At 42.3% G+C, this 27,724-nt stretch overlaps 2 protein-coding genes across 2 annotated transcripts in view; one reads left to right on the top strand and one right to left on the bottom strand.

Moving 5' to 3' along the window:
- The window catches only part of LOC109474174 (STE20-related kinase adapter protein alpha-like), a 14,613-nt gene extending 4,216 nt beyond the window's left edge, over positions 1–10,397 (top strand). Inside the window, exons 3-11 of the mRNA XM_019774424.1 lie at positions 3,184–3,322; positions 3,859–3,986; positions 4,453–4,561; positions 7,660–7,783; positions 8,171–8,342; positions 8,615–8,719; positions 9,339–9,608; positions 9,998–10,079; positions 10,308–10,397. Coding sequence (XP_019629983.1) covers positions 3,184–3,322; positions 3,859–3,986; positions 4,453–4,561; positions 7,660–7,783; positions 8,171–8,342; positions 8,615–8,719; positions 9,339–9,608; positions 9,998–10,079; positions 10,308–10,387 — 1,209 coding nt within the window. The 3' untranslated portion in view covers positions 10,388–10,397. The remainder of the gene's footprint in view (positions 1–3,183; positions 3,323–3,858; positions 3,987–4,452; positions 4,562–7,659; positions 7,784–8,170; positions 8,343–8,614; positions 8,720–9,338; positions 9,609–9,997; positions 10,080–10,307) is intronic.
- A 2,482-nt stretch (positions 10,398–12,879) lies between these two features.
- LOC109474208 (potassium voltage-gated channel subfamily A member 10-like) lies at positions 12,880–19,458 on the bottom strand. Its single transcript, XM_019774461.1, has 8 exons — positions 19,313–19,458; positions 18,701–18,811; positions 17,589–17,723; positions 17,084–17,214; positions 16,409–16,597; positions 15,939–16,044; positions 15,466–15,595; positions 12,880–13,436 (listed from the first exon to the last, which is right to left on the bottom strand). Exons 1-8 carry the CDS (start codon positions 19,456–19,458, stop codon positions 12,996–12,998), a joined length of 1,389 nt encoding a protein of 462 aa, XP_019630020.1. The 3' UTR covers positions 12,880–12,995.
- Between the last annotated feature and the right edge of the window lie 8,266 nt (positions 19,459–27,724).

The raw sequence follows: 27,724 nt of genomic DNA, 5'->3' as shown, positions 1-27,724 counted from the left end.
GGCAGGAGTTACAGAGCAGCTGCTGGAAAAGACCGAGCACCAAGTGGACATGTCAAAAAGATAANGCATGATCTGGCAACAGCATGTGGGGCAAGTGAAGAGGAGATGTGGGTGTACCATTAAAAAAACACGATGACTGATAGGCATGTGGTAAAACAAATGCCTGAACAGAAAACTAGAGGATATTAGACAAGAAGCTTTGCCAAAGGTAGTGAAAGATTGGGACAAGAAGTCCCCGAAGAAAGGATGCGATGAAGAATATGTGGAACCACTTCTGTAGCATGCATTTCATAGTTGGCTTGGCTACATCGGCAGAAGCAGGACTGAAAACATTTGAGAATGCATGCACGTGCACAGATCACAGTTCCTCAGGTGCCACAGGGGCAGAGACGTTCTTCCCATCACAAGGAGAATCAGGAGCACATAGGCTAGTTAGAGCCGTCTGCAAGGCATTTTCGCATACTGGAGCCTGTGAGAAGTCGGGACACCCCAAAGAATTTGAGGCCTTCTTGCAGTCCTGTGTCCCTGCCAAGGTCAACAAACTGATCTCCTTCAGAGGAGAGAGATTCAATGTTCTATTCAAAAATGGTGGGGCAACATACCACCATAAAGACGACTTGTTAGCATACCTCGACACGTGCGAGGCACCTAACAGACTCCTACAGGCTGTTCGAGCAGACCTCAGTGTTCCTGTGTATGTAGCAGGCTGCTGTGCACTGGGTATCATCAATAAGATTGTAACAGCTCCTCTCTGGAGATTGGTAGAATCTGAGAGCAGCATACTGGACATGTGTCACATTTCCACCAGTTACACATCAGCTTCAGTTCTTTCATAAAGGATCCAAGCTCACTGATGGAGGGGGAAGCAATATTCCCTTCAGTGCAGGGAGAGGATGATGATGTTTACAAGTCACTGTTCTCGCATGATGATCCTGAAATCAAAAGGCTGACTTGTCAGGCACTGAAGAATATCATGACTGAGTTTGTTGTCGTTACCGAGAGAATGCTGAAAGACTACCTTCCAGGGGGAATCTTCCACAACCCAACAGAAGCACAGAGAGAGGAGATGGCTACATGTCCCACAAACAACACTGGTCTGGAGCGAACATTCGCGCATTTGGACCGGGACGTCAGGTTTTCACCAAATGCTACGACCCTGACAAGAGAAAGCAAGATAATGTTCCGCTTAAACAGAACAGGACAGTACCTGGACACCATACCCATGGAAGAGAAACATACCGTCTTTAAGGAAGCAAGGAAGGCTGCACGTACAGACAGGAAGCTTCACCAAGAGGAGCAGAAGCAGCTGAAGCAGCATCGTCAGGAGTTGTTGCATGCAAGGATACAAAAAAAGACACTGAAAAAGGCTGTCAAGGAAGCAGCACTTGAGGCATTGAAAAGTACTGTAAAACAGCTCGGGCTATGGGACTCAGCAGAACAGATAGAGGCTGGGCTGTTGAAACTTGTCACCAAAAAGTCTAGGATGCTGGCACTGAAACAACAGATTAAGTTCAGGAAGGAAGTGCTTGGTGACTGTGTTCATAACAAGTCCTTGTTTCAGTTTTCAAAGGGGGAAAGGCGCTTAAGGAGAATGACTTAAAACAGAACTTACTGATACTAGTCAGAAAGTGAGTTAGTATCTGAGTCTCCTGTGAGGAACTTGTACCAATTAGACATTCATAATATTTGTTAACACGGCCAATACTAGTTTGATGCTCAAGTACATCTTGCAGGCAATTTATTAATATCATCTGAATTGAAATGCACATATGACAATAAGGTATTAAAAAGCCTTAGCAGGTAAAATATAGGACTCTAGTTATTAATTAGCATATTTGTTAATTGCAATTGGATATTAAAAGTTATTTAAAGCTGCAGTTACATTTATACACCTTGTTCAAGTAAGCCAGGTACATCATTGAGTTGCATTACTAACAGCCAATGTATGTGGCTATCATTAACAATGTATACATTTCATTACATCTGACTCATTAGCATATTGCTAATTAGCATATCTTTAATATGTTAATATAATTCAATAATAAGTTGATATATATATACATTTTCCTGTTGTAATGGGATATACTTAGGTCAACATGCAAGCAGGTTAACACTTGAAATGTATGTTAGGAACAGATACATTGGATGTAGACAGTGTAATACAAATCATACAAAAATTGGAAAATATTCGAGAATAATTAAGCTCATTTGCATATTTTGCAATTAGGGAAGACATTGCAAAAAAATTCATATTCTTTAATGTGAATTTAACCGGAATGTAGGATTCAGAAAGTTGCCACTGCAAGCCCCTTCTACAATTTGTAGCATACTTAGAAAAGCAGCTCACTCATTGGTTGAATGACACTATTGTGCATGAGTAATTAGTTCGGGCTAATGTGCATAAGGTAATTAGCATATTGTTGATTGAAATAATTGTTAATTAAGAATATGAATATTACAGTTTGTTCAAATGTCAACAGGTTACTTTGACATTTTATTAGACATTATACAAAGAAAAGTGACATGTATCCTGATATGTATATCATATGTTGGTAATTAGGCTTATTTGCATATTTTGGTATTAATCATCCTCAATAATATGCTTTATTTACTTCTAAAGGGAATTTAGGACCACAAAATGCCTTTCTAGTATAGAGTTCTGTTCACAATTTGTAGCTTTTGTTACAATTTGTAGGAATCTCGTTACCCATAAAAATGATGTAATTATGGCTAGATGTAATAATTAGCCTAATTAGCAAAAATGTGTAAACTTTCGTATGTAAAAAGATGAAATTAAAGACCTTTGTGGCAAATTGTTTGATCCTAATATGCTGAAAATTTGAAGATTGTAGCATGAAAAGTTTAAGAGTTACAATAAAATGTATGTCAAATATTGTTGATTTATGGTCTCATTTGGTGCCATGACTAATTAGCTTATTCCCATAGGACCAATAGTTAAGCATCTTCCAATGAAAACGTCAAAATCGTAAACTTTAAAAAATTCTAAAAAATCTCAACTTTGTCCAATTCTTATGCGAAAGGAAGCATTCTGACCGGAAAAATCTACTCTATAACATGGAATCATTTTTAATAATCCCTGGTGCCCCCCTATTTTTAGTGTGACATCCCTAGTATTGATATTAGAAGACACCATGAGGAACGTCACATGTTGTATTTGTATAGGCCCAGGCCGAGCCAGAACACACCAGCCCCAGCCCTGTCCTGCTGTCTCCGTCTGAAGTCATCCCTGTGTCCTGTCCCTGGTGCAGCATGACAGACTACCAACCTGAACCCCAGTACTACCACATCATAGCACGGATAGGTATGTACATGTAGTATACATGTACATGTGTGTAGTAATTATCTTTACACTGCAGTATACTACATGTATGTACATGTAGTTGCAATGAAATATATATTCCATTTCTAGACTTATAAGGTTGTTGGCAAACAAGAACTCACAGTAAGTCCTTCCTTTTTGTAGTTGAATTATACTTTTTACCTATTTATTGATTTACAAAGTGCTTTTCAATACACAACCAAAAGAGTTCCTGGGGCAGTATTGGCTGCAGTACTTTGCACTTCAGCTAGATGTCACTGCTGCAGTGTGAAGAAGGCAGTCCCAAATGTGACTAATCATGAGAGCCAGTCAGTATTGCCCTGAGGAAGGTGACAGATGCCGGTCACCAAAATAAAGGCTTGATATATAAAACTCTTTGGTTGTGTACAAAGAACTTTGCTTTTGCAGTCATTTTCCAACTAGATTAAAATGCTCACACTGTTTACCTTTGTTAGTGTTTGTCGCCTCCACTTTGTTTTGTTTATTTGTTTGTGTACTTTTCCGTGTTTCCATGACAGCCGTGGCATGTAAGGGTGCGACCTCCGTGTTCCTGGCGAAACACCGTCCCACCGACACCTTCGTGTCCATCCGCAGAACCAACCTGGACCACTTCCACCTCAACTATGACATCTACACTGGCCTGCAGGTGGGGGCACGTCGGCTTACTGCGCATTATGTATAGTGCATAGCACTTGGGCAGAACTTATTATTTAAGGTCGTATACTTACGGTATTACAGTATTTTGTTTGAAGTCTTCAAGACAGCAGTCGTTTTAGGCCTTAATTTTGTGGTATTTACAATTTCACAGTCTCAATTTACACTAAAATCAAGAAGGTTGTCTATAGTCAAAATGCAGAGTAGGGATATATTTAACTAGAAGGTATAAGAACCATTTGAATTCTTTATTTTGCAGTTGGTACACACACATGGGTAACAAACAGTACAGAATACAACAATCCACAGACACTTACATACCTAGTACATACATATATAAGCCAGAGTGCAGGTTAGGTGCAGAAATACCTGTATACTGGTAGTCCCAATTTTACTTGCACTGATTTGGAGACCAGACATGTACAATGTAATGTACATTCTGCTGTGTTGTGTTGCAGCATGAGATCCACATGACCCGGCTGTTCCATCATGGGCACATCCTCCCCTACCACTGCACCTTCGTCAGCAGCAATGAACTCTGGGTAGTGGCACCTTTCATGTCATTTGGTAAGTTACTACTGTAAGTCACTTAATGTACACTGTATAGCAAAATTTCACGATCTGAGAAAAATGGAGGTGTTCACAGAACCATATGTTCAAGGTGGTGACAGGTGCAGGAAAGAGAAAGTCTACGATTTACTATGTTAGCGGTAATGATAAGTTCATGATACAGAAGTGACCATGAAAAGCATGTATCAAGTGCAAACAACCAGGCTTGTTACAAACAATACATTTGTAGTTCTTTTAAGATTAATTGTATTTTCACACTTTTCAAACATTTGTGTTTAAAATTCTGTAATCAGAAATATGTACTTTTGGCTTAGTGCAAAAACACAGCATGACAATTCCTCTAGGATTCAGAGGTTGGGAATATGGTGACTGTGTCACATGCCCGTAGCCAGGGGGGGTTCGGGGGGTTCGGAAGAACCCCCCCACAAGGCTCAAAGGTCCACTTTTTGGTCCACTTTTCATGTAAAGGTCCACTTTTTGGCCCACATTTAATGTAAAGGTCCACTTTTTGGTCCACATTTTATGTAAAGGTCCAAGATTTTTCTTGAAAAAAGATGGACTGGAATCGTAGAAAAACTGCTCCCTTTGTCCCTTAAAAATTTATCTCTGATTTTTTCTTGGAAATCCTCGCAAAAATGCACGAAATGCCATTTATTTTTTTCAAAATTTTCCGGGGGAGCATGCCCCCGGACCCCCCTAGGAACCTCGCGCCTTCGGCGCTCGCCTCGCGCCTACGGCGCTCGAGGTCCCCTCAAGCAGTGGGAAGAACCCCCCCATTCAAAATCCTGGCTACGGGCATGTGTCATTTGCATAATTAGTCACTACCAGCTGCCCCTGTGTTGCCATAGCAACAGCCTCGGGCCCCCATTGGTCAGCCGTGATGTGCTTGAGGAAGCCGCCTGTCTTGTCAAACTTCTCCACACGACTGTTGAACATGTCTGCCACGACGATGTTCCCACTTCCATCGGTACAGATGCCGTGAGGGCCCTTCAGCTGACCTTCACCACTTCCCTCACCTCCAAACTGGAACAGAAACTGTCCGTCCTCGCTGTACACGTAGATGTAGTAATTCTCACAGTCAGACACGAGAATGTTCCCCTCCCCGTCCACAGTGATGTAACAAGGATATCTCATCCCCTGCTGCTGACCCACAGTTCTCACAAGTGTCCCATCTGGCCAGAACACCTGTATTTCACCATGTCTCTTGGGCCAGTCTCCTGTGGTTTGTGTGATGAGGACGTGGTTCCTGCTGGTGTCCACGGCAACTCCTCTCCACCGCATGGTGTACTGTAGGTCAAACTTCCTCAGCACCCTGCCCTGTTTGGTGTACTGCACTGCAAACTCATCGTCCTCTGACCTCCCCACCACCCACAGGTTTCCCTCCCCGTCTGTGGCCAGGTCTTGTGGGTCCATCTTCTGTTCACCCGACACGACTGTTGGGAACTGTCGGACAAATGTTCCCTGCAGGGTGAAGACTTGGATTCTCTGGTTCCCCCTATCTGTTACACAGATCTCCCCTTCATCTGACACTGTGAGCCCAGCTGGATAGTCAAACTGCCCTGTTCCTGATCCCTCTCCACCAAACGTCACCTTCTGATGAGGCTCTTCCTGTCTTTGGTCACCATGGTGATGACCTATGCCCCTTACTGTATCATTACTAGATGCAGGTGCTGCTGGGATAGGTGCAGATGGGAGAAACTGGACCGTCAGATGTCCCAGTACTGGCTGAAAGACAGCAGGCTGGGTTTGTACAGGAGTTGGTGCTGCTTTTCCTCTATACTTTCCTACCACCTCTGTCAGGTTACCCTCCTGACTAAGAAACTCCTCCCTTCTCTGCTCCATTTCTTGCTCTGCTTGGTCGCAGGCAGCAGACAGTTCATTCACATCTGCCAACACACTCTCCCTTTTACTGTGTACTCTTGACAGGTTTTTTCGGTGGTTTTGTTCCACTTCAGCCAAGAGGGTGTTACAGGCCTGAATGATTCTGTTGTCTGTCTGCTGTTTCTCTTCATTGAGAGTTTTCTCTGTCTCTCTCAGACCTCTGATGAAGCTGCAGAAACCTTCCAGAATGTCCCTTCCCTCGGTGATCAAGGCCTGGACTCTTTCTCTTCTTTCCTGTGCAGCTTTCTTGACAGTTGTTGTGCCATGGCCATTGTGAGCTTCTTCCAGACACTGATCACAAACTGGTGTCTGACAGTCTTTACAGTACAGTCTGAACTCCTCTGATGGGTGAGAGGTGCACATGTTTCCAGACTGGGGTTGTTCCTTTGTGTCCCCTGACAGTGTTGCTTGCTGTTGGAGCCTCTCGCACAAGTGAGCCACGATGTAACTGTCGGGCAAACCTGCGACCCCCTGGGGCGGCAGCCTGACTTTCCTACGGCAGATCGGACACTGTAGGGGCACCCCCCACCCTGCATGGTTCTGTAGACAGTCCTGACAGAAGGTGTGCTGACAGGGCAGCACCTTGGGCCTGGTGAACAGCTCCAGGCAGATGCTGCAGGACAGTTCCTCACAGATCTCTTCCCTTAGACTCGGGCGTGCAGACGCCATGTTGTTGTTGTTCAACTTGATCACGTCTAATGTCTTAAGTTTCAGGTCTTTCTTCTCCCTGAATGGCAGGGTGTCTTGTATTACACATATCATGTTTCTCAATTAGCCTGACAAAATAGGTAGTGGTACTACATGTGACAGGGTCAGTACAATTGCCTAATGTAAACATTATGTCCATGTTGTCCTTTCTTGCATGGTCACTTGCAATTGCTAATATGGAACTGAAACATTCATACATGCACATGGCAATAATATAACACTCATACTGTTCTCAATAATACATGTGTATTTTGTAATTCTAAATATAGTATATAGGACAGATCTGTAGTTAGCTGTTTAGTAGTTGTTGTAATTCATTATACTTTGTACAAGCAATAAAGTTCACATTATTTTTACATCTCTAAAGTTTATAAAACCATGTTGGACTACCATATTAATTTTAAAACCATTTCCTTCTTCAGTATCAGCTTGGAGATTTTGAATCCTAGTGAAACAAGGAAGCCAATATGATATCTAACATCTGTTTTTATTTGTGTGTTTTTTAGGTTCCTGTCGGGATTTGATCAATTCTCATTTCACTGATGGCCTAGGAGAGACTACCATTGCATGTATCCTGAGGGATGTGCTCCTGGCACTGGACTACATACACAAGATGGGATATGTACACAGGTTAGTCACTTTTACTTCAAAGTCTTCCTCTGTGTCTTCACATTTCCCTCATACTGTAAGTTCAGTAAAGGCTGCAGTGCCTAAATTCTGTGGCAAATAAAAAGCTTGCATTACCTTTTTGTTATACATGTACAATGAAGGATCTGTTTATATTAGGAACACCTATTTATGTACACACGTACACATACAGAACTGAATGTACAGTTCTCAGAGCTTTTTTTCTTTTTATTTAAGCCATTGTTTTTAGATCTAACAAATCATTAATTTTGTTTCTCTTAAAAGTATGGCTCTGAAGGAAAGTACAAAATGTAATAATATATACTGAGGTATTTTGTTGGAATTTGCTGGGTTTTTTTTTTAAGTTTGTGTTGTGTTTTCTCTCTGTAGAAGTGTGAAGGGGACACACATCCTGATCTCAGAGCGGGGCCAGGTGTGTCTGACAGGTCTGAGACACTCCATCAGCATGGTACTGAACGGGGAGAGGGTCGGATCTCTACACGAGTACCACTGTAACAGCATCAGCACCCTGCCATGGTTCAGTCCTGAACTACTGGAACAGGTATGTATGGGAGGGGGGTACTGTAGATGGGAGGGGGGTACTGTAGATGGGAGGGGAATACTGTAGATGAGAGGGGATTACTATCAAAAGGGTGTATAAACAAATTGCTTTCTTGAAATGAAGACTAAGCTTTAACTTCCAAAACTTAGACTACAGAAATTGGACTTACCCCAAATGCTTTCCATCCTGTTGGTGTATTGTTTGTCTTTCTGGGAATCCTAGCCTTTTTTCATGATGTTCTAATGTGTTGTTTTCTCCCTCATGTTTGTCAGAACCTGGTTGGCTACGACACGTCTACAGACATCTACAGTCTGGGCATCACAGCATGCGAGCTGGCTAACGGCATCGTGCCGTTTTCTGACATGCCTGCAACTCAGGTAAACATGAACTCCTTGTGTTACAACTTACAAATGATAATCTGAAATAGACTACAAGTCCAAGAGGCCCCAGGTTTGAGTCTTGCCAAGTCACCGATCTAGTGCTCTTGGGAAAGGCACTTAACATGACTTTCCTCACTTCACTCAGGTGAAAATGAGTATTGTAATTTGTATTGTCCCCTGCAGCATTACTAATTGAGTGTGTCGTCACCACGTCTTGTGATTTCATGTTGGAATATTATATATATATATAAGACCTTGTATATCCCCAGATGTTGCTTGAGAAGCTGCATGGGACGACGTAACATAACACACTGGCAAGGTCATTTGCAGTTTGTACTTACTGTACAAAACTGGCCTGATACACCTAAAGGCAATTTACAGGTTACACAAAACAGACAAAGGAACACTGTCTTTCCCCAGGTGTTATTCAAAGGCAATTCTAACCCTACTACTGGATAAATAACTTCCGGACGTTTCGAGTGACATATGTCACTCTTCTTCAGTGTCACCAAATGAACTGGGGTGACAGATGTCACTCAAACGTCCGGAAGTTATCTTTGAATTGTCTTTGAATATTGTTTTACCTGGATGTCTAACTTCATCAACGTTTCCCCAGATGTTGCTAGAGAAGTTGAACGGGACGATGCCCCGTCTCCTGGACGCCACCACGCTGCCCAACGCTGACGACGACGTCCTGACCAGCGCAGGAGGGGATTCTGGGATAGGCGGCAGCATGGCGACGTCCAGCATGATGCGCAGCGAGCAGCTGCCGTACCAGAGGGTGTTCTCACCGGCGTTTCACGAGTTTGTGTTCCTGTGTCTGCAGAGGGACCCTGCCGACAGACCCACTGCTAGTCAACTCCTCACACACTCCTTCTTTAAACAGGTACATGGTCTTCAGGCCTCAAAATTCAACTTTTCTTCCTATTGTCCCTGCACTGTCCCAAAGATAACTTTCAATTGTCCCGAAGTGAGGATGAACTGTCCCAACCTGTTTTTGGGAAGTGTTGTATGACTTCAACTTGAAGTCAACTTTATTTTGCTTTTGTTCACTCCCAGGCAAATTATGATTTCAGAGTAGACAGGAAAGGAATGGAAGGACTTAGATGGCTGCTTTTGATAAATGGTTGATTCTTGGTGCTTTGCTAAGAGGTTTAATGTCTTTATGTTCCTTTAAGATCAGATGTTAACTGTAGATGTCAAAATGAAGAAAATTTAATTAAAACTTAAGGTATTTCATCATGTATTTCTGTACATTTCTTTATTTTGTTTCAGGTTCGAAGAAAATCAGCTGAGAACCTTATAGAATTACTCTACCCCATCAAGCCACTAACAGAAACCTCCCAATGGCCAAAAGGTATGGAAACTTTATTCACTTTTTCTTTAAATTCATTTCCTATGTGTAAGGAATGTAAAGTCTTGGTACCTTTTTTGCTGCAATTTTTTCCAAATCTTTGTGACTGTGACATAACATGTTGTCTTTTAATTCATTTCCTATGTGTAAGAAATGTAAAGTCTCAGTACCTTTTTTGCTGTACTTTTTCCAAATATTTGGGACTGACATAACATGTTATTTTCCCTACAGATGCTGATGGGAGTATTGAGAACAACATTGCTAAGATAGAGGAAATGGATCTGAAAGACGAAGAGGAATGGGACTTCTAGAAAAGTCCACATGTGGCATTCTAGATAATTTTTATCAAATTATTCCTTGCTGTACTTCCTTCACATCATATTGTAATTGTATCATTATAATTTTTATTTACTTCAATTATCACTACAAAACAAGGCTTATAAGAACCATTTACATGTTTTGGGTTACAATATTGAACTAAAATTATGACAATTTTAACCTTTTCCTACTAAGATAACTTTTGCTACTCCAAATCTATTGGTTATACTGTTAGGCAACAGGGAGAAAGTTAATACTGTTGTTTTGCTCAAGTTTCTAGAATATCATCCTTGCGTACCATGTTGGTAGCTGTTGGTTACAACTTGGTTGTACATGCATACTTGGTTGCACATTGCAACATCTTACTGGCTGTAGGCAACCAATTTTGCTTCCATTTTAGGTAAGCTGTCTTCAAATTTAGAAGAAGATTCTTTGGGCAAAAAGGGGATTTCTTGTCTTTCAGTTATTTTGATAATGTTAACCTTATAGAACTGTAAGTTACAAAGAAAAAGAAATGAAAGAAAACAAGAAACAAAATTTCTTTTTTGGTGACTGGAAAGGAATGAAAAACTACTTGTTGGAACATGCTACAGAGTTAATGACAAAAAAATGGACACAGTGTTAAGATTTAAATTACTATGAAGGTGAGTAGCTTTGTTACAAAGTTAACACATTTACCTATTGTTATATACCGTATAAATCATGTTCAAAAATATGTACTATTGTGTATATTATTGTAATATTGAATTACATTAACATAGATATTGATAATCATCAATAACATGACAGCATCAACATTTGTTAGATTTGTGTTTTTTGTTTGCATAAGCCTGTATTTATGTTTAACCTAGGAAAAAATGTTGTGTTGCCAGTTCCCGACACCCTAGCAAAAATCTGCTGACCCTGGCAAGAAAGAAATGGTCTGACATACATGTACTTTCAAGCAGCCTAGGACAGAAACCTTGCATGCTAGGAGCATGTTGTGACAAGCCCTTATGCCGAGGTCACATTTCCAAACCAGGGCCCGGCCGGGCTGTTTCGATCAACAAATTATATCAAGATTATACGCAAATAGTTCCCATTATTCATATTCTCAACTTTGTGCTTTGTTGTCTTTTATATCATACTTTTCACTCAATAACACTGCCCAGCCAGGCCCTGGTTACCAAATCTCCGTCCTTCTGCTACTCTACTGCATTCAAATACCAAGTAACACACAAGCAAATACACGCACATTCACAATCCTGTACCTGGAGGTAGAACTAAAAGTGTCCTATGTTTTGTCAAAATGCAATACTAGTTTGTAAATAGAGCAGTTACTTAATATATGTACTCTTGATGGAGATGTTCAGGCATTTATCCTATCCCATATTGTAAATATAATGTATGTGTTATCATATAATATAAGCTTATTTAGGTTAAGAAAATTGCTAGAAAGCTAATGAATAGGCAGCTATATTGCGTATCCCTAATTCAATAAATGTTATATCCAATTGCAGAGTATAATAAATGATTATTATATAGTTATAAACAGAGAATTCTCATATTAAGCTTTATATTAAGTGTCTTTGTTAATTGATATTTGTGTTTAGTGAATAGTTACCCAAATTACTGCTTATAGCTTCATAGAAATAAACACTCAGATCAGACTGATGATTGTTTATTGTTTCTTTATTATTTTAACATAGTGCATAGTTGTGAATAATAATACATGGACTAGGGATTAAGGTTGTTGACTAAGTATCTAAAGGTTTTGGTTTCTAATGTGTAGGAAGTCCCAATGTGATGTCCTTGGGAAAGGCACTTTTACACCTAGCTTTGGTTTGGGAGCATGCTTTTGGATGGGAGAATTTTCTAGATTTTACTATATAGGTTTGTACTGTTTGCATACTAGTACTTTAATGGTGCTGTATCTAAAAAGTCTTTTGATGTGGATGGAAATTTTTTGCATATTTCTTTTGTCATCCATTAGACACATTGAAATACATAATGTCCTATCCTATGATTCCCAATCCTATGCTGGTATTTTTGCATGCGTTATTTAACTATTTGATACACCACATATTGTAACTTTTCAACTACATTGTACATCTATACACACTGATACATCCCGCATTTATTTACGTGTATACACAACTCCATTGTTTTTCAACTATGTACAACTATATAGAGCACACCTAACTATACTTGATTTTCTGTATCAGTTGCTGTTGTTGTGGCATTGCTTACTATCAGGGAGGTAATTTAATGCAATGTAAGGCATTTTGTCAGATACAAAACTGTCATCACAAATTTCTACTTTCATTCAACGATAATTAATACATATCTATCTGTTGCCACTCCAAAAAATCGATTGTTCTTCATTATTCAGCCATTTGTTCCAGGGGTAAGTTCGCTCCTGTAGGAGAAATTCCTCCCCTAGCTGGCTCTACTTCGCTTTGTCACGAGCTGGCCCATGTTTAACCAAGGATGTGTATACCGCTTACCGGTACCTTGACCGGTACCGGGTGGTCAGAAAACTTTAAAAACCGTAGTTTGTAAAATTCTTTCAAGTATTTGGTCCCTGCGCGTTCACAGCCTCTAGCTGGTAGTTGGACGTCATCACAGAACCAGTTTAAACGTCCTGTTCTTGTCTCTATTCCTGCTCAAGTTCCGCTTGCGGGCGGCTTTCGAGCTCCCCAGCGCGCCGAACTTAGACGACGCCATGTCGAAGTTTTTCCGCTGCGAGTACCTCTTGTGATACCTGGCGGCCTCGTACAGGTGAATGTAACACTCCATGAACTCAGGTATACCCAGGCAGAGCGCCACGATCCCGGCTATAGCCGCGATGGAGCCTACGATTTTCCCGACGATAGTTCGCGGGTAGTAGTCGCCGTACCCGATGTTGATCATGGTCACGATCGCCCACCAGAACGTCTCGGGTATGCTGGTGAATTTGGTGTCGGGATCGTCTATCTCCGTGTAGTACACGACGCAGGAAAACAAAACCATCAACACCGTGGTCATGAAGAAAAACAGGATGATCGCAGTCATACTGTTGGTCTGGAAAAAAAACACAAAGAAAATAGATTGTTTTGGGGTATTTCAAACACTTAAAGTATTAAATGATGACTGAAATGCGCTAAGAAATTGTAGTAATTGTCAATAAGAAACAGATTTCTTCGTCATGAATATTATTCTTTTGCCGCCCTGAAAATGCATTGGATGCCTCTAACACAATAATCAGCACCATGGACAGCAAGCAATTTACCGCCTGCAGCGGCAAAATAAACCTCTAGGTGCGCTCCTACACGATGGAAACCTACCATTGCGTTCCAGAAGAGCTGCATGTCCCCGGAGTACCTGGTATTGCAATGGATGCCTTTAACACAATAATTAGCACCATGGACAGCAACCAATTTACGTCCCGCAGCGGCAAAATGAACCGCTAGGTGCGCTTCTACACGGTGACAAACCTACCATTGCTTTCCAGAAGAGTGCATGTTCTCGGAGTACCTGGTATTGCAATGGATGCCTCTAACACAATAATCAGCACCATGGACAGCAGCCAATTTACCGCCTGCAGTGGCAAAATAAACCGCTAGGTGCGCTTCTACACGGTGACAAACCTACCATTGCTTTCTAGAGGAGCTGCATGTCCCCGGAGTACCTGGTATTGCAATGGATGCCTCTAACACACTGATCAGCACCATGGACAGCAACCAATTTACCGCCTGCAGCGACACCATAAACCGCTAGGTGCGCTTCTACATGGTGAACCTACCATTGCTTTCCAGAAGAGTGCATGTCCCCGGAGTACCTGGTATTGCAATGGATGCCTTTAACACACTAATCAGCACCATGGACAGCAACCAATTTACCGCCTGCAGCGACAAAATAAACCGCTAGGTGCGCTCCTACACGGTGAAAAAAGGCCATGAATGCAATGGATGCCTCTAACACAATAATCAGCACCATGGACAGCAACCAATTTACCGCCTGCAGCGACAGCATAAACCGCTAGGTGCGCTCCTACACGGTGAAAAAAAGGCCCTGAATGCATTGGATGTCTTTAACACAATAATCAGCACCATGGACAGCAACCAATTTACCACCTGCAGCGGCAAAACAAACCGCTAGGTGCGCTTCTACACGGTGACAAACCTACCATTGCTTTCCAGAACAGCTGCATGTTCCCGGGGTACCTGGTATTGCAATGGATGCCTTTAACATACTGATCAGCACCATGGACAGCAACTAAGTTACCGCCTGCAGCTTCAAAATAAACCGCTAGGTGCGCTCCTACACGGTGACAGACCTACCATTGCTTTCCAGAAGAGTGCATGTTCCCGGGGTACCTGGTATTGGATTGGATGCCGTTAACACAATAATCAGCACCATGGACAGCAACCAACTTACCGTCTGCAGCGGCAAAATAAACCGCTAGGTGCGCTTCTACACGGTGACAAACCTACCATTGCTTTCTAGAAGAGCTTCATGTTCCCGGAGTACCTGGTATTGCAATGGATGCCTTTAACACAATAATCAGCACCTTGGACAGCAACCAATTTACCGCCTGCAGCGACAAAATAAACCGCTAGGTTCGCTCCTACACGGTGACAAACCTACCATTGCTTTCCAGAAGAGTGCATGTCGCCGGAGTACCTGGTACTGCAATGGATGCCTTTAACACACTAATCAGCACCTTGGACAGCAACCAACTTACCACCTGCAGCGACAAAATAAACCGCTAGGTGCGCTCCTACACGGGGAAAAAATCTACCATTGCCTTCCAGAAGAGCTGCATGTTCCCGAAGTACCTTGTATTGCATGTGGATGCCTCTAATACAATATCAGCACCGTGGACGGCAACCAACTTACGGCCTGCAGCGACAGAATAAACCGCTAGGTGCGCTCCTACACGGTGACAAACCTACCATTGCTTTCTAGAAGAGCTGCATGTCCCCGGAGTACCTGGTATTGCATGTGGATGCCTTTAACACACTAATCAGCACCATGGACAGCAACCAACTTACCGCCTGCAGCTTCAAAATAAACCGCTAGGTGCGCTCCTACACAGTGACAAACCTACCATTGCTTTCCAGAAGAGCTGCATGTCGCCAGAGTACCTGGTGACTTTGACGATTCGCAGCATGCGGACCAGCCGTGCTATCCACATCGCGCTCACGATCCGATTAATCTGATCCGTGGGATGTGAAGAACTGAAGACAACAGCGGAAAAATATGTTAAAATCACACTCGGCAAAACGGTGAAGAAATAAATTGAAAACATGGGCGAAAAATACGTGTAAATCCCACTGGGCAAAACGTTTTTGGCAACGCCTGAGTGGCGAGCCTAATAGTATTGTTTGTAACAAGTTTGGAAAATTCTACAATTTCTACTCTTTCTAATCGCTTTCCGAAGCCTGTGAAGCTAAACTAACATTCGTTGTACTCTTAAGCATAGATTAACGACTCGTCAGAGGCAGACCTGGCCAAGAGAGGTTTTGTCAGTTGGCAGTGAGTTGTTAACTATGTTTGTGCAAGCCCGGAGTGAAGACTCACGTCACTTCCATGCCCAGCTCCGCGAAGTACAGAACGATCCCGATGAAGTCCAGGACGTTGACGTAATCCTTGACGAACCTGCACCGGTCTGAGCACGTCACAAATCCTGACAGAACATTGATTGATTATTTTATTATCCTTATTGTATTGTTATGAAAATATATGTATTACTTTGCTTTAATTTTGGTCATTTTTGTTAGTATAGAGGATAGGGGCTTGGAATAAGCTATATACACCCTTTCCTCCTCCTTTTATCTATTGTTTATTGTATTATGTCTTCGGACACAAAGTACCAGCCATCATTGTATTATGTAGTTTCTTGTTGTGCACATAAGCAAAGGAACTAGGCCAAAGTGTGTAATAATTTATACAGATTCAGTTATATCAAGCATATTCTAAGTTTAATCATAAAACATGGTGGACAATATTACGTCATGGTCACGTGAGTGCAAACACCCATTGCGTCATACCTAGCACTAACTCCAGAGTGAACCAGGCCACGTAGATGGTTTCTGCCACGAAGAACGGGTTCTTTGTGACCGGAAGGTAGGCGGTACCACCGCTGCCGTTGGTGGGGGTGTGCAGCCACTGTTGCACCTCCGGCATGGTCTCCATGCAAGTCACCACCACACTCATCAGTATCATGACCACACAGATGCCTGCCGGGTGGTTAAAAAAGTAGAGGTAAGAAAACCTGGGAGATCATTGTGTTCTGCCCTTGGGAAGGGGCATGTGGAATTGAATACCTAGCTTCGGTTAGGGACGTAAAGCTGGAGGTCCTGTGTTTGAGGAGAGCCAGTTCTCGAAAACGACTGATGAAGGTGTCTTGTGGTAAAATTTGTCCTTGGATCTATGGACCTAGTATGTACACTTGCCCTGGCAACAGTCTGGCACCCAAGTAAGTAGATCATTCCCAGATCTGTATACCAGCTTTGCAGGCACGTGAAGCGGCGACCGTTAGCTATAGTACACCGGCATAGTAACCAACAGCAGGTCTTGTTTAGAGCTATCTGGTGCCCCAACTGTACTTGGTAGCAACGAGTTCCACTCTAGTTCTTCGAAAATTTTGAACACCTCAATTGTTGGTTGATAAGTCTATTGCACCTGTATCATATCTAATATCATAGAATCTGACATAAACGTACTTGTTACGATCTGGGCCAAGATGGATGACTTCGGCTCGTTGAAGAGAAGCCAGATTTTCTTCAGCCTCTCGTCTTCAGGCGGCGGCAGGAGTTCTGGAGGAGGAAGCTCCATCCCTTCTTCTTCTTTGTACCTGGGAAGAACGGGAAATCAAGACGGGTGTTCTGTATCTGTATACTGGGTATGGGTGCCCTTCGGCATAACACATCAGCTTCTGTATCTGTATACTGGGTATGGGCGCCCTTCGGCATAGCACATCAGCTTCTGTATCAGTATATCCGGTATAAACTTCATGTATACCTCACAGGCTGTCAACTGTGCACAATTCCAGCCCTTAGAACCCTCAGGCACAGAACTACAGACTACACCGGCTTCTGCATCTGTAACTGTAAGTGTATCAAGCCAGTATGTTCTGCGTAACACACCAGCCTCTCTCTCTCTCTCTCTCTCTCTCTCTCTCTCTCTATCTCTATCTCTCACTCTCTCTTTTCTTCATTATATCTTTACCTTTGTAAAGTTTCTTCTCCGACATCGTAAAACTCCAGCTCGTCCAGGAAGACCTCCGCGGGGACCTCCTCGGGCCTCTGCAGCACGCCGCCCGTCTGGTAGTACTGCAGGATCGCCTCAAAACTGGGACGATGTCTGGCAAATACAGGAGCACATCTTGTTTAAATTCAATACTTTTGATCCAACGCAATAAAGTTCTGTGACCTAGAGCTTTCGACCAGTCACTCTGGTCTTCCTCAGTAGACTGACCTAGTGAGGCTTGCCACGTGGCTTATTTGAAGTGTGACGTTAACACTGGGTCAAAGGTATCTGGTAGACGATGTCGGCCCCCGTCGCGGTTATTTGAAGGGTGGTGGGCCATGATGAAAATAGCCTCTTTCACCCCTCTCAGGAGATATATTATAATACTATTAAGATATTAGGTGGGGCTAGTTGTGGGATCTATAGTGCCTTTTGTACGTATTTACCTGTTTTGCACAGTTACATGTGTACATTTCTAGCACTGTCATTGTGCGACATCAGGTATGTAGACTGTAATCATTTTAGGATAAATTATGCATGAACCACGTGGATGGAATGTTGTGGTTTATCCTGGTAAACACCCGCCAGTGTCCACAATAGAAGAGCAGCACCCAATTTTCTCTGAGTGGCCAATCCTGTGCTCATAAATTATGCAGGTACGGCCGTAATGTAAACTTTCATGCTGACACACTCGAACACACACAGGACAAAGGACCGGTGAAAGTCTAGCCCTCGCGTACTGTCTACTGTGAACTTTCGCCTGTATTCGTATTGATGTCAATGAACGTCTGATGTAACGAATTGTTCAAACGAACCATCTAAAGTCTTTGATAGTATGGTGGGATACCCAGGATCGTGCCTCACGGGCAAATCTATGTTCTTGGATACGCAAGGAGACTATTCAGGACCGTGCCCGATCCTAACCCATATTCAGGCATAGAACTAGATTCTGGTTCTGGATACTATAGGACTCTTCTGTATCTGTATCTGTATCGGTATAGCCGGTTTAACCGCTCTTCGGCGTAACACACCAGCTTCCCAGGCACGCGGCGTGGCGGCAGCTAGCTATGTCACACCGAACGACAACTTACCTGTCAAAGAAGTATTCATTCTTGTTAGCGTCGTAGTACCATTTCCTCCTGCGATTATCTCCAAGCAGGCTGTCAGGGTAGGTCTCCAGTGTGGCCATGGTCGTCACAAACCTGCAGGAACAGGTAGAAAGGTGTTTAGGGTTGTTGACTTGGTTCGAATCCTAGCGGGCCCCGACGCTGTACGTGCTCTCGAAAAAAGCACTTTTAAGTTAATAAAACTAACATTTTCTCACTCGATTCAACTAGTGTAAGTGAGTTAATGTAGCTTAGGTTAGGGACGTCCTCTCGGATGGGACGTAAAGCTGGAGATCCCGTTTTGAAGGAATATAGTACTTTTTTTCTTCTACCCTTTACCTTAGTTATCTAACCTAATGCATTTATCCTATGTAGGGCGTGGATATGCCACCGAACTTATTTAAAATAGTATACGTGGGGATCTATCCCAGTGTGAGTGGATGGATGAAACGTATAACAGTTTGGTCTTAAGGAATAATGGAACATGTGCTTGCCTTACAAAACCGGTACGTTACTCCTACGGGGACTGACCCGTTTTTCCAAACAAACAAACAAACAAACAAACAGACAGACAGACAGACAGACAGACAGACAGACCTGAGGCCACTGACGTTGATCACCACCTTCTGCACGGGACCGACCAGGGCGCTCCTCCGCGGAGCGGGCGGGTTGTCTTCCCTCCTCCTCCGCCGAGATCTGCTGGTAGCCCCTCTCCTGGACGCTCCCTGTCCGCGAGACAACATGATCCTCACTCAAGGTATACTGGCGATAGAACGTATCCGTATGTGGTCCGTATACTTGTACGAGTCCTCGTATAAATCCAGGGCATAGATCCGTATACAGTATTACATAGAATGGACAGATGTCTGTCAGTGTGTGAATCCGTAGACCGACAATATATCCTCTTGTATCCTCCCTTAAGGTGCACTGGCGATGGAACGTATCCGTATAGGTCCGTATACTAGTACGAGTCCGTATACTAGTACGAGTCCGTATACTAGTACGAGTCAGTATACTAGTACGTGTCCGTATACTAGTACTAGTCCGTAGTACTAGTATACTAGTACGAGTCCGTATACTAGTACGAGTCCGTATACTAGTACGAGTCCGTATACTAGTACGTGTCCATATACTAGTACGTGTCCGTAGTAGACTAGTACTAGTCCGTAGTACTAGTATACTAGTACGAGTCCGTATACTAGTACGAATCCGTATACGGGTCCGCGTAAAGGATGTATCCTACTGTAGGTGTCCGTATACAGAATGTATCCACTTGTGTGAATCCGTATCCATAACATGTATATATCCTATTGACGTCCGTATACAGAAGTTAAACAAAAATAACGGAGAATGTATCTTTCCGTGCTATATATTCAACGCGAACATAGTGAATGAAACCTGACACACGGTTTGAACCGCCGCCGGCCCATATGTCACCACACCCACACAATAGCAAACAGAAAGGTCGTTGCTATTATAAGATGAACGTAACGTTTGCTTTTTCAGCCGTCTCGCCGTCGCTAGGTTGGTCCTGTGCTCTTCCAAGCGTTCTGTTGTCTATTACGTTTGTTTGTTCAGCCGTATCGTCGGCTTAAGAGGGGTCGTCACATAGCTCGGCCGACGAGTCTGCAATCTTTAAACTGTCCTTTTCCGCAGGTGTCCTCCCGATCACTGGCCGAGTTTCAGGGAATGTCCGATTTTCGCAGTTTAGCGAGCCCCGTCCATCGTGATGAGGTAGATTTTCATGTTTTCAGGCAGAAATTACGTACATACACTTCTCGACTCTATGACGATTCTGTTTAATATTCGTCGATCTTTTGGCGGCTCGCCGAATTCGGCGTACGGTGGTTGACAGTGTGACGGCTCCCTCACCTGGATTATTTTCCCCGTTATGCAACAGGATCAAAAGCGAACCCTGCTAAAGCCTGCTCGCGGAGTTTTCCCGGATTTGGGCATGATCCGGCTTACAGAGCGCAAAGGACAACAGTCACGATTTTACGTAGCGACAGTTCGATTTGAAATGCCACGCTTTCAACCATAAACATAACCTTAGTTGGAAGGTAAATATCTCTGAATGGTTGATAAGTAATGTACAGCTATACCTAGATGTTTAACCTTCATCGACGTAACACACAGTTATTGTTTGTTCTGTCGGCCGATTCATAGAAATTCAATAGTATGCTTTTGCGTGTTCAATCAGTATGATCAAATATACCTAACTGGACGTATTAAGGAACCACATATCAACGAAAAAGATTAGATTTAAAAAAGAGAGGGTTATATGCTTTGTTCTCACAATGCAATTACGACGAGTATTATGATCAATCCATCTACCTACCTAACGTTACAACCATACGTGATGCAACGTTCTAAATGTGTGTAAACAGGCGCGCGACCCCAACAACTCGGCTTCTCTATTACATCGAGTCACCTGGAAAAAGAACCACGTCCTTCCGTCTGCAATCTTCCTACGTGTTAAGATCCGTGAATGTTGCTTGAAGTGTCCCACCGGCTCCTTGAAAGATGTACGTATCCGTCATCCTCCTATAGCTGCCACGATAAGACCATAAAATGTCTCCTTCGCCAATAAACCTTAACAATCCACAGGTGTACAGTGTGTTTAGAGGATATAAAGGGGTTTTCAGCGAAGCTGTTCTGGGGTTGTTATTACTTACGGATTAACGATTAATAGGCGTGTTATGGTTAACAATGGGCAAGTATTAAATTTTCATGGCTGACACCGACGTGCGTTAATAATGAATGAGACTTCGGGCAAGTAAATGGCGAGGCGGGCCATTTCTTTGAAAGTGTCTGAGTTGTAGTTTCATAGGAAATACGAAAGTTGGCCATGATATAAAAGTAGTTAACCTTATGTGGTATTTACAACTAATTTGATACTGTTGAACTGATGTAGCTAGTCGTCGCTATTTGAATTGAATACTCAAACGGATTAAATACTCATGCTCTATTCGGGAATAAAGTGGCAATAATGATCATGATTGGTGAAATATACTACACTTTTCCTCTTAACAAGTATATGGTAAGTCCGTACCATCCGAAAGTTCGGACATAATCTTCTGATTTTTTCGTTGCCATGGTAATCCGTTACGTCACAAAGATGACCTAATGCATGATAAAAACTGTGTCATTTATTACCAACGCACTTAACGTAGGTTTTAAGTAGGGGCATTTATCAGGGACATGTGCTCATGTTGACAAATCTACCTATCTCTACCTACGTACTATAGTCATTATATTTACACAAATACTCGGCAAAATACATCAATATCTTTCCTCGCTTTTCTAGCCATTTTTCAACGAAGTAAAGTGACAAAAAAACATGACAAATGGAGAAACTCATTGAAAGCTTTTTAAAAGTTGAAACATGCATGACTATGAAAGCTTACAAATGTATGACCTTTCGGTAAAATGGATTGACATTTAATGTATCGTTTTACCACAGACGACAAAGGGTATAATAACAGTACTTAGGCCTCTAGTCTAGTAACGAAACAGATGGACGTTAAATATTTGATGAAGGTACACAAAATATGATGGGGGCCGTGACATATTATAGGTCTATTAGAGCTCGCTTTTGTACGCTTGCCCCACTTAATTTGCCGTGCTCTTTAAGTACGTTGTAATAAGGCTAAAACAAATTAATTTCGTGGTTCTTATATTATTGTGTACTGTATCACAAAAAGGTAGCTAAGCCACACACACTTTAAACGTTTACGTAGACTGTGTACGTTATTTTTTAAATTTAGCTGCTGTACTCTTTGATAAGCGAACAAACTCCCTTGACATGTTATCTGTCTGTTTGGCCAATTTCTGCTATTTCTAGTCGCTTCTGAAGCCTGGTAGAGACTAGCCAGCCACAGTAGGGAGCCGGCGGTAACTACAGGGATGCCAGAGTATACAGTGCAATTTTACGGAATACCGTACAATCGTACTAGTATACAGTGCAATTTTACTAGTATACAATTTTACTAGTAAAATTGCACTGTATACTAATACGATTGCACTGTATTCCGTAAAATTGCACTGTATACTAATACCATTGTACTGTATTCCGTAAAATTGCACTGTATACTAATACCATTGCACTGTATTCCGTAAAATTGCACTGTATTCCGTAAAATTGCACTGTATACTCTGGCATCCCTGACTACAGAAGGATGTAGGTCCAGAGTTGGTCGCTGTTCAAAATCGCCTCTTGACGGAAAGAACAGGTACTGCATACAGCCCTGACATTGGTTTCCACCAGGCTCCCTTGGAACCGCACTATTTAATATATATAAAGAAGGACAAATATTCATCACAATTTTAAGGCTATTTTCCCCTTCGATTTACGCAACGTTACAAGTTGTGTAAATGTTCCTTTCTGGTCATATCAGGCGCTCGTCCCCACAGCAGTTGCCAAAAAACGTTTGGAAATTGAGTCTCATTGAGTGACAATTTCTCAGAAGAAAAATGATGATATACTTTCCGTTGAAGTGTATTTTCAGTTTTCATAACAAAACTGGCCACTTTAAAGTCTTTTTATAATAAAAAGAAGCAAGAAGGGAGATGCTATTAAAGGGAAAGGTGCGTCAGGCACAGTCTTGTGACCGTGCCAGGACAGCCTTGGTACTGCGTTAGGACCCTGGTGTCAATCATCAAAACATCAACAGAGCGAAGAGGAAGCAGAGGGCTGTCGTACAGTCTAGCCTCAACACCCCCAAAATATCCGCTCTTTTGTGTAGGAGTGTGCTATCCACGTGCCAGTAAGTATAAACTTGTTCCTCTCTTGTAGCTTTGAACCAGCAGTGTTTACGTGTTTTATCGCTAGCGAGGTTTTTGCGTGGGGAGTTTGAGGGACGAAAATCGTGCTCCGCCTTCATCAGGAGTTCATATCGCTTCCCCAACGGGGCACTGGCGGCCAGAACTGTCAAAATAAAGTTACCGCCGGACTGTTTTCAATTAAGATTTAAAGTGCCGGGGATTCAACCCGACAAAAGAGTTCTAAATCTCGATTTGGACGGAGTTTCATGGCGTAGATGTCTGTATTTTTGTCAGGCTTGTAACTTTAGCAGTAGAAAACAGAATCTTCGGAACTTGAAAGTCGAAGACTGTAGCGGAACGTCCTTTGACAACTGGAAAGAAAACATTTAACGGTTCCACTCTGATTATTCGGACACTTTCTTTCGCATATCACTCAAATTTTCTTCACGTATTTTCCTGAACATATTACATGGACTACGCTTCCTGCACCCTTTTGGAAAGTAGAGCCTTTGTTGTTGATGGCGACAATAATAGGAAGCGACAATTTTGGGGTTTAGAAGCCGGGAGTATCCTTTCGGGGCTCTCACGGTTGGGCGCCCCTCGATGGAATTACAAGGGGGTTGAGTTGCCGAAAGTACCGGTGCTGTCTTGTCTTTGTCACGGGAAATACGAGTATATTCTCTTAGTTCTAGTACCTAGGAAAAAAACAGTGGATTTCTTAAGATATGTGTAGATTAAGCTACTTGCTGTCGAAAACTTAAAGGGTATAACGTTACTAGCAACAAGGAATTGTTGCAATTGTGTCCTCAGTATCTGTTTTGTTGTTGTCTTGTCACCATTTGGAAAAAGCGGACCACCATCCCTTCCTAAAGGTGACAGTTCGCCAGTATATATGTCTTTCTCTAATGATTTTAAAAGCTGTGACCAAGACAATAATCACAAGTTGTGTGTAGACACCATAATGTGTATGACAGCAGGGCATGACCTATTGGGTTTTGTTTCTTTAGCCGATTTCACGCTCTCAGCAGTTGGTAAACTGCACTAGAGGTATGGACCACAAAAGGCTTTTTGTTCCAGTGAATAAGCACTGTTTGGTTGTACCCAAAGCGTATAATTATAAAGCAAAAAGAACACAATAATAGGGTTACTAACCATTTGGTTTCTTCTCCATGTAATCTTTATCTTTTTTCCTTCTTCTGAAAAATAATATATTTGTAACACGTTCATTTGCATTCCATAGTGTGCAGAGAAATTATTTGTCAAAGTCTGTTATTGCTTTACAGCAGGCTTTTAGCTAGGGGGTGTCCAGGGTGTCTTTTGGACGCCCTGTACTGAAAATACTAAGAAATTGGACGCCCTACTTTTTGGTAGGACACCCTAAAGACGCCCTGTTTTTTTCCACTCCCAACCCCTGCCATGCACATATGCCTCTCTTCAGCCTTACTATAAATACAAAAATGATGGTTTACTGAAGGACAAAAACTCAAATTCCTCAAAATTTGTAACTCAAAATGCAAAAAGTAGTGTTTGAGAGCATTTTGACTTTCAAAAAAGGCCCCCTAAAAAGCTTGTGCACCGTGCATCTTTGCGGAGCATAGCATACAATGCAAAAAATGGACGCCCAACAAAAAAATCCTAGCTAAAAGCCTGCTTTACAGTATTATTTCTCATTTCTTCTCAATTGGTGCTGTTATCTAGAAAAGGATTTTAGACTTGCCTCTTTCAGGGAGAAAACTTAATTAAGTTAATTAAAAATGACAGAAGTTTATAAACACAGAAAGTTCCCAATGGACCAGTGGATACTACTAGTATCTTGTCACCATAGGATCTGCTTGGAGATTAGAATGCCTAGCAGAGAAGGCAGTCCTACCATGGAGGTAGAAATTTTACCCGATTGAAGATTCTACTCTACTCTACTCTACTCTAGTATGTACCATTCTGTACTCAATTTACGACTCGGCAGGGGATTGAACTCAGGACCCATTGAATGCAAGGCGAAGATTTCATTGCACTGATGAGAGAGACTTCTGCCCTTGATATAATAACCAGTCCTGGGCCACCATACTGTGTGTAACAGTCGTCTGCACAGCATCATTCCTTCAAGCACGCCAAACTGGTCCCCAAACAAACAGCCCAGCGTTTAAAATACCTCCCTAATATACCCTGGCACCAGCTTCTGACAGCTCGGTTTATTGTTTGGGATGACTCTTGAAGTCTTGATGCATTCGTCTACAGGGTGGTACAGTACAGACCAGTGTTTTAGCCAACCTGCATTTTTCCCCGTCATTTCATTTTTGTTCTGACGTGTAACAATCGTAGGGGGCTCTGGAAAATTTTGTACATCGCAAGCATCTTTTCTTTAGATCTGACAACTAGAAATCAGTCCTGGACTGTATCTGTAGCTGCTGTTGTTTGTAGACATCAAATGGGGACATTTGAGAACGAGTACTTCATTAAAGCCTTGTTCATTAGTGTAGGTGCTGACATTACTGTGGTCTTACAGTTGCCCATGATTGTCTACATCATGTACATGTATATATAGTAGCATTCCACAGTGTAATTACTGCCTAATACAACATTGCCATGAAACACAATCTTGAAGACCTTATGACATGCCTTGTTTTTTTTACTCCGTGAAGGAGGTCAGGACCTCCGGACGGAGTGTTGTAATCGGCTGATTTTTCATGTTCGCAGTCAAAACACTGGGTTCTCTTTGTGTAATCGGCACGCAATTTTATACGCCGTCTGCGGGCATGCCCGTGTTGATGCACGAATGTGTATTTTTGCCGTTGCTGCTTTCGCGGTCAATGCAATATCGCAGACGCACCCCTACAATTACGAGGCGAATTGGAATGGTCCAGAAAAACGCGTTGTTTGGAATAGCAGTGGGGTTCAAAAAAGTTCATGCAGATACGGGGTGGTTTTTATAAGTGGTTCCAGATGTTTTTGCCCATGGTTAAGAGATGCCAAGTTTTTTGGAAGATGTTCGCAGCCAAAACGCATTCTTCCGTACGTCGCATTTCTGTGTAATTTCGCATGTGGTGTTGCATTATGTCCGGGATGATGCACGTCTTTTTATTTTTACCGTAGCTGTTTTGATATTGGAGTAAATGCTTATTTTCGAAACATCCCCATTTCTTTGAAATGGTTTCGTCCGTTTATGCAACTGTTACTGCGCTAATGACGACCAGTCGCGCTGTCCTGATACACCGCGAATGTGCGAGTGTTCCCTGTAGACAGTCCCGGGAGTCATTTTTTTGCACATTCCAGGAGCCAAACCAAAATACGTTCATGAACCGAGTCCAAAAAACCGAAACGTGAAAATCGGATGATCGGACCTGATGTACATTTCTCTTTCTATAGATTGTACACACAATACACACATCTTTAGATAATCTGGCCATGGCAGGTTAAAAAAAAGTAACCCTGAATCATACTAGATTAGCGTAAATGCATGTTAATGCGTTCAAAACAAGAAAAAAATTGTTTCCGGGTATTAATCTCTTGAATCACGGCGCTGAATATTGACGCAAAAATATTTCGGGCATCGCGCGCCCTTCCCGCGTCACGTGTAGGCATCTCGCATCTCTGATTGGTTGTTGCGTCTTAAGATGACTGAGCCGACGCGCGTTTAAACAATTTTTCTTTGTTCGATTTATCACACTTCACAGAGAATTGTCGCCAATGGCTACTTCTTTTTGTTGCAATATATAATACTTCACGGAGAATTGTCGCCTATGGCTTCTTGTTTTGGTTTCTTTTTAAGTTACTGTGATTTTGTCTTAGCAGCCTATGGCTTTAGATTTGTTTCCGATATTGTTTTACTTTTAAGTCTCTAAATTTAATGACTGATGCTTTCAGTTTCAATCAGCACTTGATCTAGATGTTCATAGTTAAGGTTTGTGGATAGGTTTGACAGTGCTTTTTATCAATCAAATATTATGTGTAAAAGGAAAAACCCACTAACAATGTAGAAAAGCTAAACAACTTGCTTGGAACTTTGTGTGCAATCGGAGGTTTGACAATGACTTCAGCAAATTTTAGTTTGACCCATTTTTTGGTGTAGCTCTTGTAAAAGGCGGAACCCTTCTTGATGTTAAATTTGTTAGTCTGAAGCCAAAGTCACAGACTATGCCACTTGTCATGACAAAGGTCTGAGTTTTCCATGCATCAAGGGTTTGACGATGCGTTTGCCAACATTTCAGTGTGCCAGTAACTGGCCTTTGTAGAAGGAAGAACCCGTCA

The sequence above is a fragment of the Branchiostoma belcheri genome, unplaced genomic scaffold (genome assembly GCF_001625305.1).
Source record: "Branchiostoma belcheri isolate BF01 breed outbred unplaced genomic scaffold, Haploidv18h27 scaffold30, whole genome shotgun sequence".
Classification (NCBI taxonomy): domain Eukaryota; kingdom Metazoa; phylum Chordata; class Leptocardii; order Amphioxiformes; family Branchiostomatidae; genus Branchiostoma; species Branchiostoma belcheri.
Note: the sequence above shows the minus strand (reverse complement) of the source record. Positions and strands in the feature narration are given on the sequence as shown.

What these genes read in the sequence shown, in the direction of transcription:
- LOC109474208 (XM_019774461.1), bottom strand. Translation starts at nt 19,458, where the DNA reads ATGTTGTCTCGCGGACAGGGAGCGTCCAGGAGAGGGGCTACCAGCAGA. An exon ending in AATGAATACTTCTTTGACAG is followed by an intron (nt 17,724 to 18,700) that starts GTAAGTTGTCGT and finishes TGTATTTGCCAG; the next exon opens with ACATCGTCCCAGTTTTGAGG. An exon ending in AGCTCTTCTGGAAAGCAATG is followed by an intron (nt 13,437 to 15,465) that starts GTAGGTTTGTCA and finishes TTTTTTTTCCAG; the next exon opens with ACCAACAGTATGACTGCGAT.